Here is a 17,352-nt window from a genome sequence, read left to right as displayed (position 1 = left end):
GCAAAGAAAAAGAAACCTGCATATTCAAGATTAGTTTTTAATATTATTAATATGTATATTTTCTACTTTAGAAGAAATAGGCCTATCACTATTTCCTTAAATGATGAAAAAAAAATAGCTAGAGTAATGATTTGCTTTTGCCCCATCAATCACTGAATTACAATATTATACATATGATACAGAGCATACTTTTAATCTGAAATAAAATTTAAATAAATGCTCAATAGATACAAAGGTTTCAATCTGATCAGTTCATCATTTCTCCTAATAGCTGTCTGAGTTCTTCTTTCCCACCCAAAATATAAAGCCATTGTCTTCTAATAAACCTTTTTCTTTTAAGTGCAAACAAATTTTCTTTAAAAAGAAAAAAGAAAGAAAAAGAAAAGACTAGTATGATTGCCGCGTCCAGCTTTCTAGATTCAGGTTTCAAGACTGAGGATGATAAATCCGAGTGCGTCAAGGCCACCCTCCAACCTCTCTATGTTTGTGTTCCATTATAGTAGTTACAAAACAAACAACTAAACTAAAACAACTAACAAAATCAGTGCAAAGTTCTTAATGGGGATTCTATTCAAGAAAAACAAAATGTTATGAATTTGGATGGAAGCAAATCCTTGGATGCCACACGCTTGGTCTTTAAGGGATAGTGTACCCAAAAGTAATATTTTAGTCAGTCACTCGCCCATACCCTATTTCCAAGGTAGAAAGGCAAAAGGTTTAACAATTCAGAAAGATGAGTGAACTATCCCTTTAATCACAAGCCATGTTTAACTGATTTGCATCTAACTAAGCCAAGGTTGAATCTCCCCCCAAAAAGAAAAAACTGTCTAGTGAGATGTGTGAGAGTGGAAAAAAAGGAGAAGACACACGATTTAAAACATCTTAAAATTCCAGAAAGACATTGTCCCAACATTGCACCACACCCTTTCTCTCCATCTGTGCATCAGGAGGAGACCTCCAACACACAGACCATGTGAGTGGAACCAAAAAAAAGAAAAGATAACAGAAAAGGAAATAAGAGAAGGGGGAGAAAAAAAAGAAAAAAGAAAAACTCTTGCAATGCTTTGCGAGGATGAAGAGCAGCATCAGACTCTGGTGTGATGCAGGGGTTTTCTTAGCAGCAGAAATATTGGGTCTATACTACAGTTCCACTGGGAGAGCTTGCTTGGTTTTGGGATGACAATAAACCCTGGAAAAGGAAAACAAGGAGATTTGCATTTGGAGAGTTCACAAATCAACAAAATCTTCAACCCCTGTGTGTCCCCCACCGCCCTTCAGTGGCCCTGATGGTGTACAGCTGCCAGTCAGAGTGGATGTAGTGACTGGTTGCACTCCAGCGCCCAGAATTTGAAAACTTTTAATCGGGATCATAATGATCTGGTCTTTTTTTTTTACTACAAAAAATCTGCCAGATCTGATCTTGGATAGCAACAAGTAATCCGGATGAATAACCAGAATGATTTATATTAAACTTTTTAATTTATTCTGGGCCTAGGTCGCCTACATTGCAGTCACGCTGTGCTGATTATCAGATCTCCCAGCGCCTGGATAAGTGTTTACCATCTCAGGAACCACATCAATATGACATAGCAATCTGCTTATCTGCACAGCCTGACTGCAGGGTAGGTCACCGGGATCACAACCATTCTGTTTAGATATGCACAGAATGTTGTTTGGCAAATACAGAGGCCCTTGTATAGAGCGGAAATGTTTAACAGGTGGATGTGTGCAGACTCAGATGATTTGTTTGGTTGCGCTGCTGTGCATTGTGAGATAGTAGATATTAGATAATACACTCAATAGGGATCAGCGTCTTCTTTCCACTGATAGGGAGGGCTATTGTACCTCAGTTCATTTACTTATCTAAGGGCAAGAGGTGACTTGATTGTGCATCACTTTCTTACCATACACCATTTCATATCTTGATACTTTATGGGCCTTGCATGGAGGTGGTAGATGTGTACACACACACACACACACACACACACACACACACACACACACACACACACACACACACACACTTTGAGATGTGACATAACTACTGCAGGTGCAGGGAAACCTCCATTCTCATTGACTGAAAGATAATGTTGTACTGTAGTAGCATTAGCACCTGTCCTAATAATGCTGTTCCAAAATGTCCACACTTATAGTAATGTTCCAAAATGGGTCCCTGCCCTGCCACAGTGTTCTGAAACCAACTGCTTTTTAGGACACTACAAAGACAAATGCAAAAGGTATTATGGAGGCTAAGCCCACAGTCGCAGCACTGCCCCACATTTCTATTCAAAAAGAACTTACCACTTTGCCAGGCCGCGCCCAAGTGCAAATAAATCCCTCCTGACAAGCTGTCACTATACAGTCTTCAAGAAATATCAGTACAGTCAGTCTCTCGTGTGCTATCTTCTTACAGATGAGGGGCTCCAGCAGGGGCATGTCCTCCATGCGCGGGCAGAGGAGGGTCCCCAGAGTCTTAGCGGGGTCCGTTTTGGTTTTGGTGAGCATGTTGAGCTTGTCGCTGCTCTTGCTGCTGATGTGGCCCATGCTGTGGTTGCGTTTGTGGTCCTTCTCGTGGTGCCGCTCCTTGCGGTCGTGGAGGGAGAGCGTGGCAAACTTACTGACGCCCGTGGCGATGGCGCTGTCCATGACACTGCCACCGCCGCTCTTGCTGTTGTTGCCCGTGGAGGCAGCCGCGTGGGGCAGGCTGTTGGAGCGAGGCAGGGGCGTAGGGAGGGAGTTACCGGGCGTGTTGGCGCCGCTGTTGTTTCCGTTAGTACTAGGGGTATTACTCGTTGTTGTTGATGTCGTTATTATTGCGCCACCACCACTACTTCCCCCACCACCACCACTACTTCCCCCGCCCCCTTCTCCCCCAGCACCACCCCCTCCCCCTCCCGCTGGGGGACTGGTAGCGTTCATGACATTGGTGTGTGTTCTTGTCCGGGACAGGGGCAGGTGGGGGAAGAGGATGTCTTCTGTGAGGTCCCACAAGCACAGCTGAGTGTCCTGGCCTACAGAGCCAAACCTGTACGTGACGCTCACCGCTCGACTGTCCGTGGAGTTGCGCTTGGAGAGCCGCGACTGCGTGCTGTTGGCCCGGTCCCGGCCGAAGTGGATCTGGTCCTGGAAGTCCTCGTCGCTACCGCTGAATTCCATGGGGTCCGATTCCTCCACGCTGGTCGTGTAGTGGTCAAACGCCACCACACTGACCCACGACTTGTGTCCATGACCGCGAGCAATCACCCTGCAGTCCAGAAACGACCACACAGTCACAAGGTCGTCCTCACCGCCCGCTACAATGTACTTTCCGTCCGGGCTCCAGCACACACACAGCAGCCCCCCAAAGTAGCTTTTCATGGTCCCGTGCAGCTCCACTGCATCGAAGTTGAACACCCGTAGGAAGCCATCTTGGCTCACACAGGCCAGGAACTTCCCGTCAGGGGAGAAGGCAAACTCGTTGAGCGCCCCCTCGCCCACAGTCCATTTGAGCAGGGGGTTGCGTGTGGACTTGCTCTTGCAGGTGTGGACGGCGTAGGTGTCTCCCTGCTTGAGCAGCTGGTAGTGAGGGGCTGTGGTGCCACAGGTGTGCTCCACGTTGTACAGGTACAGGTTCCCACTGGAATGGGACACCAGGAAGAGACTCTCTGAGCCTGGGACCCATTTCACACACGTCACTCTGGACTTGTCTATTAGTCTCTGGGGGTTGGAAGTGGTTGGGAAGGAGAGAGAGAGAGAAAGGGGGAGGCGGAGGAAAATGTCAAATTGTGATTGTATTCATGTATGCAGTAAAGGGCTTTTCATGATAAAAGTATCTCCAAAATGTCAAATTTGATTATAGTGATCACATTCCTTTGACATTTATCTGTGTTTTTTTCTTTCTTTTCTTCACAGCAATTAATCAACTCGCAAATTAAACAACAGACAGAAAGATCACAAAGTACCCCAGACAACTTTGAATGGCTAGAAAAGTTATGAGATAGGGGACTCTCCCCTAGTGTCTGGGCCAGACTTACTTCCTCATTGAAAAGCTTGCTAGTCTCCTTCTTGATGGGGTCGATGAGCTGGACTTGGCCCGCCGAGAAGCCCACCAGCAGGGATACGCTCTCCGCCGTAGCAGTGAGGTGGTTGAAGTCATGACACGTGGGCTGTGTTCCCTTGTATATCCTCTTGTCTATAGGCTTGCTCAAGTCAGCAGCCTGCAAGAATGAAGCACAATACATACACAGAGACAGAGAGTGAGAGAAAGTGTGAGAGAAAGTGTGAGAGAGAGAGAGAGAGAGAGAGAGTGAGAGAGAGAGAGAGAGAGAGTGAGAGAGAGAGAGAGAGTGAGAGAGAGAGAGAGAGAGAGAGAGACAGAAAGAGTTATCTAATAGGGCAGTAACAAACATTTTCAAATGCTGCATCATGTTTCCTGTTCTTGACTACATCTCAGATCAAAGCGAAAGGTCACACCACAGTATTCTAACAATAATGGCGGCAGATAAACGCATTTCTCAAATGGGATCCGTTACAGCGTCTTCCAGATCCATTACGGTCAAATCAAAGGCGTTTTAAACATTTGACAAATCAGAAATCATTAAAGGCTATCTCATCTGCCTGATTTCACATACTTTAAGTATGACAGTGTCTGGAGGGGTTTGTTACTGACTAACAGGTTCCTGGACCTAGAGACCCTGAGGGAAAGAGACAGCTCAAAATAAGGCTATAAGAGCAACAAGCTAGAAGTGCCACCTGATGACCAATAGTGACTAATAAGTAATGACTAATAGTTTCCAAACCCCAAACCCCTGTTTTGACACAATAACAATGACAACATGACATAGCGGTTTTGAGGTTTGAGCTTTATCCAAAATGCTCAAGGGCCACAGTCAACCAGCACCACAGCATTCACAGTGGTTACTGATTTCCCTAGTTAGAGTGGAAAGACACATTGAGGTTCGCTGAAGACACATTTTAGTCTAGGATTAGGCATAATCTGTGCCTGGGAAACCAGCCTTCAGAGTAGATATCAATTCCTCCTATGTCGTGAAGGAGATCAACTATCGTTCTGTCAACTATCTGTCCCTTCGTTCTTGGCCTCAGCCTATTGCCATGTATAGCCCATACCAGGGGAGGCTGGTGGAGGCAGACATCGGAGGACGGGCCCATTGTAATGAATGGAATGGAATGAGAAATGGTATCAGACCCACACCATTCCTATCTCCAATGAAATGTCTACCTCCAATGTACTGCTAGGAAGAAGGGCACCATAGATGATGATAGATGTATCTGTTTTACAACACCTGATATTGAAATATAGAATCGTATATATTGTTTTCATATAAATATGTCTATAGAAGAAACATTAGGATCTAGCACCCACAGCCCTACACTTGCAGCATAACCAACTCTTGGCCAAGATTGGACAGCACATTAGGTGAGTCATCATGCATTTCCTGATCACCTTCTGTCGTTGACAGCATCATTGTGAAGGTGTCAGGCTACACTACTGGCACTGGAGATGGTTAGCATTTAGACTCAATTAAGTCATAGTTAAAACATCCGCATGTGACTGTCAACGAATAACGCATCTTTGTTGCACAACACATTTCACAAATATGACCTGGCTGACGGTGCTATTCTTGCGCAAACAACGTCCATCCATGTCAATGCTCCATTTACACCTGTCAAACTTAGCATAGCCTAGCTTAGCATAGCCAAGTCACTCCAGAGCATCCCTACATGACGTCGTCATCCCAAGCGATGTGGTGGACGACCAGGACTCTGAGGTCGCATCATGCGATTAGCCGACAGAGATGCTACTGGTGCTATACATGGCTGTAAAACTGTCAATCATGGGGCGTTGACAGGTGTCAGTCAAGGCCTAGCTTGCTGTCACTATCAGATTAGAGTTGGTCAGTAAAAGACAGCATTAATGCTGCCAGCTGGCTTGTTGTGGTGCAGAACCACCACCACTGTGGACGAGGGGGTCTGTGTAGAGCCAACTAGCCAGTAGTGCTAGCAGCTAGCCAACTCGGAGTACTGACAGTGTCACTCAGCTGTCACTTTGCTCTGATCGCAAACCGGAAGAAAATGGACAACACTGACCTGAAGTCACAACAAACACACATTATGAATCAAGATACAGCAATAATTAAATAATTGGAGAGTTTTAACGTCATGTTTTAGTTACCTTTCTGACGCCTTTGTAGATGTAGAAGTAGAGTTCTCGGCCCACATTGAAACAGATCCTGTCGCCGTTGCCCGACTGGTCGTTGACGTTGACGAACGAGACTTTGACGGGGTTTGACCCCTGGGAGTTGAAAGGCACCCTGTTGGGACGGCTGTACTCGGAGTGAGTGAGGAGTTTATAGACACCTTCCCGGGTGGTGAACTGAGTTTTAATTTCGTTCATCTCCTTCCCTCCTCCCTCCGCCGCCATCTTTGACATGAACGTTCATCCTTCCTCGAGCCCGAGTGTTACGCAAGGGACGTGCGCGTTCCCGACTCGTCCAACTACAGGAAGCTGCATCCCGGGAAGCGAATTTGCGAAACCTAGGATGGTATGGGGAAGGCAGGGCAATACCGCTACCTGATTGGTTGGCGAAAAACATGTTTATTGACTGGGCAACACAGTGTAAATACAGAGTTCAAGTTTAAACAACTCCTAAAGTTCTGAAATGTATTTGTGAGTATACAATGTGACAAATTGAATGTTAACAAGCTGGTTATTATCAGAATAAACAGCCTGGTCTCACACATCACACATCACAACCCTAACCCTAACCCTAACCTTAACCTTAACCCTAACCCTAAATGTGGCCTAACTAATTCGACGTTTTGCAGAATGAGTGCTTCTGGTTTCGCCAGAACTCTGTATTTACACTGTGGATGGTACCCTAGGATGGTAGGGGAAGGTAGGGCAATACCGCTACCTGATTGGTTGGCGAAGCAGGGAAGGTAGGGCAATACCGCTACCTGATTGGTTGGCTACCTGAGTCTCGCCAGCCAATGAGGGGGCTCTTCACGAGTGCTTCGCCAACCAATCAGGTAGCGGTATTGCCCTTACCTTCCCCTACCATCCTAGGGTCCGCAAATTCGCGGGCGGGTGGGCGGGTCGAAAGGAGTGGGTGTATCAAAAGCGCAAAAAGCGCTCTGCTAATAGGTTAGACTTGGTAAAAGTAGCAACCCACTTAAATGCAATTTGCCCTTCAGATGCCCAAGTTGTCTTGGAGGAGGTCTGTCTGGAGGTGGTCCTCTCAGGGGGGGGTTTGATTGATTGATTGATTGATTGATTGAAAACTTTATTAGAAGATTTGCAGAAGTAGGTACATGAAAGTACATATTACATACAAGGTCAACTAACAGGATAAAACCCCAAGAAAGCCACTGGCTTATTTCAATTGGGGTCCTTGATTCTCAATTCATCGTTACATGTAAGACAGACAAAAAAACTAGTACTATCTACAAGATAATACAGACAAATAACTAGTACTATCTACAAGATAAACATACATCCATCATGGGAAGAACAATACAACAAAACATAAGGTATGTACAGCGGGTAGGACAGGTGGGGACATACACCACAGGTGGGGGCGGGGGACAAAACACAAAGTATGTACAGTATAGGGGGATATTGTAAACCTGACCCTCTCCTAGACAGGCGTTAACTGATCTGGTGAGCGGCGCCAACTTTGCCTGGCCAACTTTGCCTGGCTGAAGTAGCCAATGCAATTATCTGAATCTCTTTTGTGAGAACACTACTGAATGAATGAATGAATGAATGAATGAATGAATGGTATAGTACAGGTACCAAACAACGAAATTTGGGAGGGGGGGCTCCCCTGGTGCTAGGAAAAAAACTAAAAACAAGAAGGGAAAAGAGCTGGTTTACATAAATAAAGGCTATGTACACTATCCACTATACTATACTATACAAATAAAACACTGTGCTGTACTCTATGCTATGCTATACCTATTCTAACATTTCCTATTCTCTGAACCTTATGTACCCTAGGGTTGTCATATTGCACATAGTGTTATTGCACATTCATTTAAAGTGTCGCAGTTTGCAGGTTTGAAATGTACACAGTTGTGTTTCAGTATTACACTTGATTTCAATCTAGTAGCTGCCATCAATTTGTCTAGATTGTCCAGGGCCTAGAACCTAGGTCTTTGCTGTGTTCAGGGCCTGGGTGGCCCTGGGGTAGAAGCTGAGCTTCAGTCTGTTTGTCCTTGCGAACATGGTCCTGAACCGCCTGTTCGAGGGCAGCCGAGCAAAGTGTTCGTACCCAGGGTGGGTTGGGTCTCTGGAGATCTTGGAGGCCTTCCTGAGGCAGCGTGTGTTGTACTGGGCAGGCTGCAGGAAAGCTTCCCTCTAAGTAGCAGGTAATCACAGCTCTTTTTGCTTATTGATTGATTGATTGATTGATTGAAAACCTTTATTGTCCCCAATGGGGAAATTTTGTTGTCAAACAGCTCAGTTAATAATAATAAAGGTTAATAAAGGTTTTCAATCAATTATCGTCGATCATGTGAATGATGGACTACTACTCTGATTAGGACCCGTTACTAACTGTGTTGAATAGTAGTACCCCTTTCCCCTTCCCCTCAGTACAGTGGTTGGATGACAGTGGAGAGGACGTCACGTTAGATGATCTATGGTGACACACCCTCTCACAGGATACACAGGGAGATGTCGGTGGTATGTTGTCCTGCCACTCCTCCTGCTGGTGACAGTTGGATTGACACTTTTCCTTGACTTTTCACAGTATGTTCTCTTATCTCTGGTGTATGCTTGTAGTACAGCTCCCCTTAATCATTCTGTTGAATAAACTTTGTTAAAAACATCTTCTTTCATGTTCACCGACATGTCCTCTCTCAGCTGTCTTCTAGAAGCCTCAACTGAGGTTCACATCATCCAATGGTTTAGACTAGAGCTTCTCTTCTAAGTCACGCTTCTCCATTGACCAGACTGGGACGGGACAGGACCCTTCTCCATTCTACACAACAGACCTGGAGCGAGTCGGGAGAGTAGGACACAACACAGCCACAACATAGAGAAATGGAGGAACTTGAAGCTATGCTCGCTGACTGTCCAACTAGCTGAACTTTCGGTTTCCATGTTGAGATTTAACAAGTCATTTAACCAGTGCGCAAAATACCCGTCAATAATCGGGGATCCCCATCTCCCGTTTATTGCACAATATACCAGTCGAAGATTTCTCAATATGCAGTAGGCCTATATATGGCAATAGATTGTTAAATGTCAACGTTAAAATACACCTCTATGTGTTTAAAGTATTGTATTATTTTGTTATGAGATCATGTTTACAGACGCTCGGTTCCGTGGGATTTCACTTTTTAGTGCACGGCAGCCCCATCGGTGGCTATGCTTATTAGGTGCATCTTCAAAAAGTCCTTATCCATTCCAGCTTTATGTAGACTCGCCATCATCAAGTTATAAATGGATTCAGCATCGACCCCATCTGTAAGTTCCACTATATCCAGGGGGAAATGATCTACATCCCCCTTATCACTGACATCACATCTTACGTAAATGATTTGATAGGGACGGTACTTTCATCAATTGTGTGATTGATACCTGTGAATTCATTTCTTTCACATTGGAGACGAACTTGCGGCGTATTTTCCTTTGCAATGTGACTGATTATTTCTGCGTATGCATGGTCAGATTCCCTACTTCGGCTCCATTAAGCTCCTGCATTGTCATCATGAGAGGGTTGAGTTACGACAGCCTTTCCTTTGCAACGGTGGAGTAGCACGGATAGTACCTTTCGCTCCGACTCAGGAGCAGTAGCTAAAATCAGTACGGGTAGGCCTACTATGGCCCGGTACGGGACTCTACACTGTGTCCAGTACCCTGACCCTACAGGGACCAGTCAACACAACCCTCACCTTTCACTTGAACAAGGACTAGTAGAACAAGGACCTGGGACAGGAAATCAGGAGAGAGATCACACTTCACTCAGGTAAACAGGCATCTAATTGCATACATTTTGTGTGTGTTTTTATACTGTACATAAAGTAGATGTTGAGACACACAGCAAGTAGAAAAGCAGAAGTATCATTCACTTTCTTCCCCCATGTTTATCCCTTCTAACTCAACAGAGTGTCCTGCCACTCCTCCTGCTGGTGACAGTTGGACTGACACCTTTAGAAACCTCAAAAGAGCAGGCAATCAATCAACTACAGAGAGGAAGTCACGCAAATGTGAATGGTAGAACACTGATCTGAGACTGGCTTGAGGATACTAAGTAAGTAAGTAAGTAAGTTAGTAACATGTATTTGTATAGCACCTTTCCCAGACAAAGTGCTTTACATATAGAGAACATAATAAAGAAGAAACATAATAAAACATAATAAAAGAGCGAAAGTCATAGCAGGTTAAAATAGGCAAACAAATCAAAACAAGAACAAGTAACAGACAACAGGTGTACAACAATATCAACAGGACACAGAAAGACATGCTTTTGGGGCTATCCAAAAGCCTGTCACGGGGGACAACCAACAAACCCTGGTCAGAGGACCTGAGAGACCTACTGGGGCTGTAAGGACGCAGTAGGTCACAGATGTAAGTAGGTGCCTGACCATGGAGGGCGCTGTAGGTGATGACCAGAACCTTGAAATTAATTCTATATTTGATGGGGAGCCAGTGTAGGGATGCTAAGATGGGAGTGATATGACATGACTTTCTGGACCTAGTCAACAGCCTTGCAGCTGCATGTTGGACCATTTGTAGCTGGCCCAGGGTGGATGCGTTGAGGCAGGTGAACAGGGAATTGCAATAGTCCAATCGGCATGATACAAAAGCGTGAATGATCATTTCCAACTCTGCGTGGGATGCCACAGATCGGAGCTTAGCAATATTGTGCAGATGGAAAAAACAGGTACATGTCAGTGACCTGATGTGGTGATCAAAATGCATTTGCTGGTCAAAAATAACACCAAGGTTTCTGAGCTTAGACCTTACTGTTGTTGAGAGGGTCCCCATGCATGTAGCAATTATTTGAGTGACTTTAACTGAACCTATAATAAGAACCTCGGTTTTATCTGCGTTTAGTTGGAGGAAGTTGTTTGCCATCCAATCCTTCACAGCAGTCAGACAGTCAAAGGGATGAGATGAGATGAGATGAGATGTACAATTGAATCGTCTGCATAACAGTGATAGGAGACCTCTTTGAATTTGCTAATGATCATTCCTAGAGGAAGCATGTAAAGTGCAAACAAAATAGGTCCCAGAACAGAACCCTGGGGCACACCACAGAACAAAGCAGCAGTTTCGGATGTTTAAGGGCCAACAGACACAGAAAAACCTATCCTGAAGATAAGAGGAGAACCAATCCAGGGCGCTCCCAGTGATACCAGCCCACTGCCTCAGCCTATCGATCAGAATGCAGGGTGGATGCAACATCAATTGATAGGATGTTGACTTCTGATTCATCTACTCTGCCTCACCTTCATATAGTCTACTTCGACTTGATTCATCTACGTTATCCAATGGCTCTTCTCACTGTACTCACTGCACATTACAGCCCATGGTCTTGTAAACTCAAACATGACTTGTTTTGTGCCTCAATTTTAATTGACAATAAATGGATGGCTATTATGAAATGTTTTATTCAACACATATACAGTATCTAATGTGGAATCTGGTATTGTGTACGTATGTGCTCACTTGTTAGATAGAGTTTCTCTATTAATTATGGTTTTAAGAAGTGTCTAAGCTCTAAGGCAACCTTTAATTGATGATGGCTTACATAGTATGAAAAATATGCATATTTTGAATAGGCCTACATAATTAGGCTACAGCTGATCTTTAGTAAAAAAAAAAAAAAAGGGGTATAACACGATTGACAATCATAACGGAAGTAGTAATGAATCATAATTTCAAAGGTGTAATATGGTATGAATAACCATAATTAGTCATCATAAACTGCTTTGGAGGACCAAGTGTCATAAGCCACTATCATTGTTAGTTTACAATCATTTTCATTACATTGTAGAAAACACTTTGTCAGATCGGTCCGGTAACGGGATGTGATTCCATGCTACCACATTTAACATTGTTTACTTCTTCGTTCTGGTTTCTACTACACTACGAGTAGTAGGCGAGTCGAAAAGAAGTGGGGGTGACAAAAGCGCTTTGCTGTAGGCTAGAGTCGCTTGACAGTGCTCCCAGGCTGATGTATCTGACCTAACTGTTTTTCATCAGCATGCTAGTATTATTCTACGAAGTAATTTCTGATGTTCTAACATAGCTAATGTATTTCATTTCTGCCGATTTCAGAGTCTACATTTACTGTAGCCAATCAATGGGATAACCAAATATTATAGGTTGTGTACTACAGCTGATGACTATAGCATGCACACAGCTTACATATGGAGTTTTATTATCAAACAGAACACTCACACAGGATATGAATAATCAATAGAGAGACAATATCATGACATAATAATGAACACAACAATATCATATTAGCGAAATAGTAAAAAAAAAGTACATGAGTCTGAAAGTGCAACAATACACCTCCATGGAGTTGCTCACTCATCCTCAACCCTCCCACCTAAATGGAGCGTTATAGTGCAACCCATATAACCAGAGCCTTTGATAAAGATGTAACCCCACAACCCCACTTCATCCACCCTCAGCTCACCCACATGGATATATAGATATTATAGTGCTACAGATAGAGTAGGATTTGTGTGTTGATTTATTGATTGATTTGCATACACTCTCAAGGAGGTAGGTGTGGATGTGTCAGAGACTACCATTCACAGAAGAATTCCCCAGCAGAACTAGAGGCTACACTGCAAGGTGCAAACTACTAGTTAGCCCCCCCAAAAAGGATGGCCAGATTATAGTTTGCTAGCTAAAAGAGTCTGCAGAGTTCTGTCCCCCTAAAATTGGCAGTCTGGACACTGTCCCGGAAAGGATGGGTCCCGGTTGACTCTTGCAACAACAATAATAACGTGTTTTATTATTGTTAAGGACTCACCTACATTTTCAAACCTGCGTCAGTTGTGTATCTTGTCTGAACTTGAAGAGAAGGTTATAGGCGGAGCTGGAATATCTGACCAATTAGCTGCATGCCAAGCGAGCCGCTCCTAGGTTTTGGGGGGTTTCAGAGTGGGTTAAAGTGTACTTTCTGAATCTTACGAAACTTGGCTTGGAAGAGTTCACACAAACGCTCTGATTTCAAGGTATAAATTAGCAGAATTGCAAGTCAAATGTGTACACATATGATGTGAAACCTTTGTTGAACTTTGTGTGCATGTTCTCTTCCAACAGTTTTCACACGTTTTTGCAATGGCTGGAAAAGTTGTGTTGTATTATTTCAATGGGAGGGGGAGAATGGAGTCAATTCGATGGCTTTTAGCAGTTGCTGGGGCTGAGGTATGTATCGTATGGCTAAACTGTAATGACCTTTTCAGCACTTTTTCTGACTGTCTCCCGATTGTCTGCCCTCGTGCAAATCCATTCTGAATGTAAACATTTCATCTTCACAGTTTGAGGAGGTGCATTTGACAACCCGAGAGCAGTATGAAAAACTGTTGAGCGGTAAGTTTTGTCACTATGATCAGACAGGCAACTTATTAACAGGATTGCTTTTTATTCAGTTGCTATATGTTAATTTGGCAAACATTTTGCAGATGGGGTTCTCATGTTTGAGCAGGTTCCTCTGGTGGAAATGGATGGGATGCAGCTTGTTCAAAGCAAGGCTATCATGAACTACATAGCAGGGAAATACAATCTGTATGGAAAGGACCTAAAAGAGCGAGTCATGTATGATCTTTAACTTACTCTTCTTGTCCTGTAACCTGTGTGCTGCGTGGTGGTCAAACATTCAACCTGGTCATGTGTTTTTGTTGCTGGATATTAAATTATGTTCAAAATGTTTATTGTGTAAAATTTACATTATTATTTTTTATCTGGGGGCTGTATATTTACCAATGATCTATGACAGACATAAATGAATGCTTTAAAACCAGTGTGTGAAAGACAGATCTTTTTTATGGTCCTAAGCACTGATTTGATTTTACCTTTAGGATTGACATGTATTCTGAGGGATTGAGAGACGTGATGGAAATGATAATGATCTTGCCCTTCACCCCACCTGGGAATGTGAAAAAGAAGTTGGAGTTAATTCAGAGTAAATCTACAGAGAGATACCTCCCTGTGTATGAGAAGGTACTGTACTCTCACTCTTCCTTTAGACTCATGGTTAGGGAGCAAAGGTCACAAAGAGGCATTTACAATTAAATATGGAGGGTTGACCAAAAAGGCAAATAAAGTTACAAGACAGAATATGATATTTAAGCAATTTGTACATCATGGATGTCAAATATTTCAGCCTTCTTATTCCCTGTTGAAAAAAAGCGAACGTTTCGTAGACCTGGGCCCATGTCTGCTAAGTGAACAGAATTAAGTGCTCTATAACAGACTTGTGACCAATACATGTGGCAAATACTTTAAAATACATCAGCAGAGGTTAATTTGAAAAATATAGTTAAATAAAAAAATATATAGTTTCAATATATTAAAAATATAGTTTCCCCAAAGTTTCCCCAAAAAACCTCTTTGAAAACTCTTTAACTATATTATGTTTTCAAGGCCATCCATAACCTCGCCCCTCCATACCTGTCCGACCTCCTCCACATCAACATTCCCACCCGGTCCCTCAGGTCTGCCTCCTCCATCAACCTGACCGTCCCCCCAGCCCGTCTGTCCACCATGGGGTTTAGAGCCTTCAGCCGCTCCGCCCCTCGCCTCTGGAACTCCCTCCCCCCCGACATCAGGAACATTGATTCTATCATCTCATTCAAAACCCACCTCAAAACCCACCTGTTTACGCAGGCATACCCGTGTTGATTTACTTTTCCCGTGCTGCTCTGCTGCTGGCTATGTTTTATACTGTTTTCTATGTATTTTGTATTTTGAATTTTGTGGCTGTTTTTAGATTTGTTGTTGTACGGCGACCTTGAGTGCCATGAAAGGCGCCTTATAAAATAAATGTATTATTATTATTATTATGTTTGTATTTGAGGCAATCTGAGAGTACTACTCAGAGTATTTTAAAGATATCCAGTCTAAAGAAAATTAGGGTTTTGATTTTTCCCCCCAAAGGCGGTCTCTGGTTCCCAGTACCTGGTGGGTAGCCAGCTGAGCTGTGCAGATGTCCATCTACTTGAAACCATCTTGATGTTGGAGGAGAAATTTCCTAAAATTCTCTCTAAATTCCCTAATATTAAGGTAAAGTGCATTATAACAGATTAATACACACACCTATTCACAATAACAAGACATCCGTTGTAGAATGAAAGGAGGGTCAAAAGTTACAAACACTGTCAGTGTGGATACCCTAGTCCTTGTTTGGAGGATTCTTATCTGGGTGTGTTGTCTTTTCAGGCTTTTCAGGGGAGGATGAAAGGCTTGCCATCCATTGCCAAGTTCCTGCAGCCAGGCAGCCAGAGGATGCCTCAGCCTGATGAACACTATGTCAACACTGTGAAAAAGGTGTTCCGTTTCTGAGCTCAGTAGAATGTGCTTTAAAGATGAGCACAAATATTTGGATTATTTACATAACATAACAACATGTCTGTTGATTGAACAAAATATCAGCCATAATTAAATGTTACATTATATCGCTAATGTGAGCTAATTCATCATTAAACATCTTACTTACCTTAAGTCATTTCATAGGCTATTAATGCAGAGTTTTGTGGCAAACAGGCTGTATCCACCAATTTAAAAAGATTGATGTCATGACATAAAACCCCTATGACACATTAAGAACAGTACCTAAAGACATTTACTTACATGAACATCAAAATTCTGGAAGTTTAATCAGTCATGATTTAAATATATATATATATGTTACGGTACATGTGGGAACACGGTACATGTGGGAAAACTAGGGTTAGGGTTAGGTGCTAGGGTGCTACGGTTAGGGTTAGGCAAGGCAAGGCAAGTTTATTTGTATAGCACATTTCATACAACAGGGGCAATTCAAAGTGCTTTACATGCATTATTTAAAAATACAGCAAGAGGAGCATAAGAAAATAAAAATTACAATGAATAAAAGCAAATATAAGAAGTAAATAGATAAAACATTTAAAAAGACAATAGTTAATGGAAAAAATACATTGATAGAAGTGTTTGTGTTTAATCATAACTGGTGAAAAACATGAAGGTTTTTAGCTTAGATTTAAATATTTTAAGGGTTTGGGCCTGTTTGATTTCTTCAGGGAGTTTGTTCCAGGAGCATGCAGCAGCGTGACTGAAAGCTGCTGCACCGTGTTTTGTTTTTACTCTTGGAATTATTAGCTGATTTGTCTCAGCTGACCTTAGGGACCTTGCGGGAATATAGGGTGGGAGGAGATCTGATGTATTTTGGTCCAAGACCATTTTGTGATTTGTATGTAATTAGGAGGATTTTGAATTCAATTCTCTGAGAGACTGGTAGCCAGTGCAGGGATCTCAGGATTGGTGTAATGTGTTCAAATTTCTTTGTTTTCTTTGTTTTTGTTAGGACCCAAATTTCTTTGTTTTTGTTAGGACCCTAGCAGCGGCGTTTTGGATGAGCTGCAATTTACGAACAGCTCCTTTAGATAGGCCTGTTAGTAGACCATTACAATAATCAAGTCTACTCGAAACAAATGCATGGATGAGTTTTGTTTTTCAAGGTCTTGCTTGGACATGAAACCTCTCATTCTTGTTATGTTTTTCAGGTGATAGTAGGCTGATTTAGTTATCGAGTTTATGTGGCTGTTGAAGTTTAGATCGGAGTCTAGAATTACACCAAGATTTCTGACCTGTTTTTTAGTGAAGAGAGAGAGAATCAAGTTTTGCACTGACTTTCGATCTTTTGTCAGGTGCACCGAATACAATTATCTCTGTTTTGTCCTTGTTTAGTTGGAGGAAGTTTTGTGTCATCCAGGCGTTTATTTGCTCAATGCAATTACAGAGATTGTCAATGGGACTATAGTCGTTCGGTGAGAGGGCTATGTAGATTTGAGTGTCATCCGCATAGTTGTGGTAGGCAATTTTGTTCTTTTTTATGATGTGTCCCAATGGAAGCATGTAGAGATTGAATAGAAGGGGGCCAAGGATAGAAGGGGGCCAAGGATTGGTTAGGGTTAGGGTTAGACATGCCAGCATGTACCAAGTCGACGTAGCACCTAACCCTAACCCTAGTTTTCCCACATGTACCGTAACATATATATATATATATACAGTATATATCCAAATACAGTCAGCATTATGTTCTGTAATACCATAACATAATGTTATGTTATATAGATCAGGAAATAAACACACTGGAGTTTAGGAGTCTAATGTCTCAGATT

General features: G+C 42.8%; 2 protein-coding genes across 4 annotated transcripts; one reads left to right on the top strand and one right to left on the bottom strand.

The window, feature by feature from the left end:
- Window positions 1-1,135: 1,135 nt before the first annotated feature.
- On the bottom strand, window positions 1,136-6,430 carry wdr20a (WD repeat domain 20a; the record flags this gene model as incomplete). 3 transcript variants are annotated; one of them, XM_080545065.1, is made up of 4 exons in its annotated part: window positions 1,136-1,189; window positions 2,302-3,696; window positions 4,014-4,196; window positions 6,173-6,430. In XM_080545065.1, 4 exons carry the CDS (start codon window positions 6,428-6,430, stop codon window positions 1,136-1,138), a joined length of 1,890 nt encoding a protein of 629 aa, XP_080401191.1. The 3 variants fall into 3 exon arrangements, with proteins under 3 accessions (XP_080401191.1, XP_080401192.1, XP_080401193.1); XM_080545066.1 differs by lacking the exon at window positions 2,302-3,696 and having other exon boundaries at window positions 6,173-6,421; XM_080545067.1 differs by lacking the exons at window positions 2,302-3,696; window positions 4,014-4,196 and having other exon boundaries at window positions 6,173-6,421.
- A 6,705-nt stretch (window positions 6,431-13,135) lies between these two features.
- On the top strand, window positions 13,136-16,082 carry LOC308170341 (glutathione S-transferase 3-like). Its single transcript, XM_080545113.1, has 7 exons — window positions 13,136-13,206; window positions 13,295-13,399; window positions 13,513-13,564; window positions 13,657-13,789; window positions 14,053-14,194; window positions 15,131-15,256; window positions 15,413-16,082. Exons 2-7 carry the CDS (start codon window positions 13,313-13,315, stop codon window positions 15,533-15,535), a joined length of 663 nt encoding a protein of 220 aa, XP_080401239.1. The 5' UTR covers window positions 13,136-13,206; window positions 13,295-13,312; the 3' UTR covers window positions 15,536-16,082.
- Window positions 16,083-17,352: the final 1,270 nt, after the last annotated feature.

Source organism: Nansenia antarctica (genome assembly GCF_963989245.1).
Source record: "Nansenia antarctica genome assembly, chromosome: 1".
Lineage (NCBI taxonomy): Eukaryota > Metazoa > Chordata > Actinopteri > Argentiniformes > Microstomatidae > Nansenia > Nansenia antarctica.
Note: the sequence above shows the minus strand (reverse complement) of the source record. Positions and strands in the feature narration are given on the sequence as shown.

Bases quoted from the DNA above. Each gene is read 5' to 3' on its own strand.
- LOC308170341 (XM_080545113.1), top strand. From the start codon at position 13,313: ATGGCTGGAAAAGTTGTGTTGTATTATTTCAATGGGAGGGGGAGAATG. The intron at 13,400-13,512 runs GTATGTATCGTA...TCATCTTCACAG, and splicing joins TAGCAGTTGCTGGGGCTGAG to TTTGAGGAGGTGCATTTGAC. The intron at 14,195-15,130 runs GTACTGTACTCT...TTCCCCCCAAAG, and splicing joins ACCTCCCTGTGTATGAGAAG to GCGGTCTCTGGTTCCCAGTA.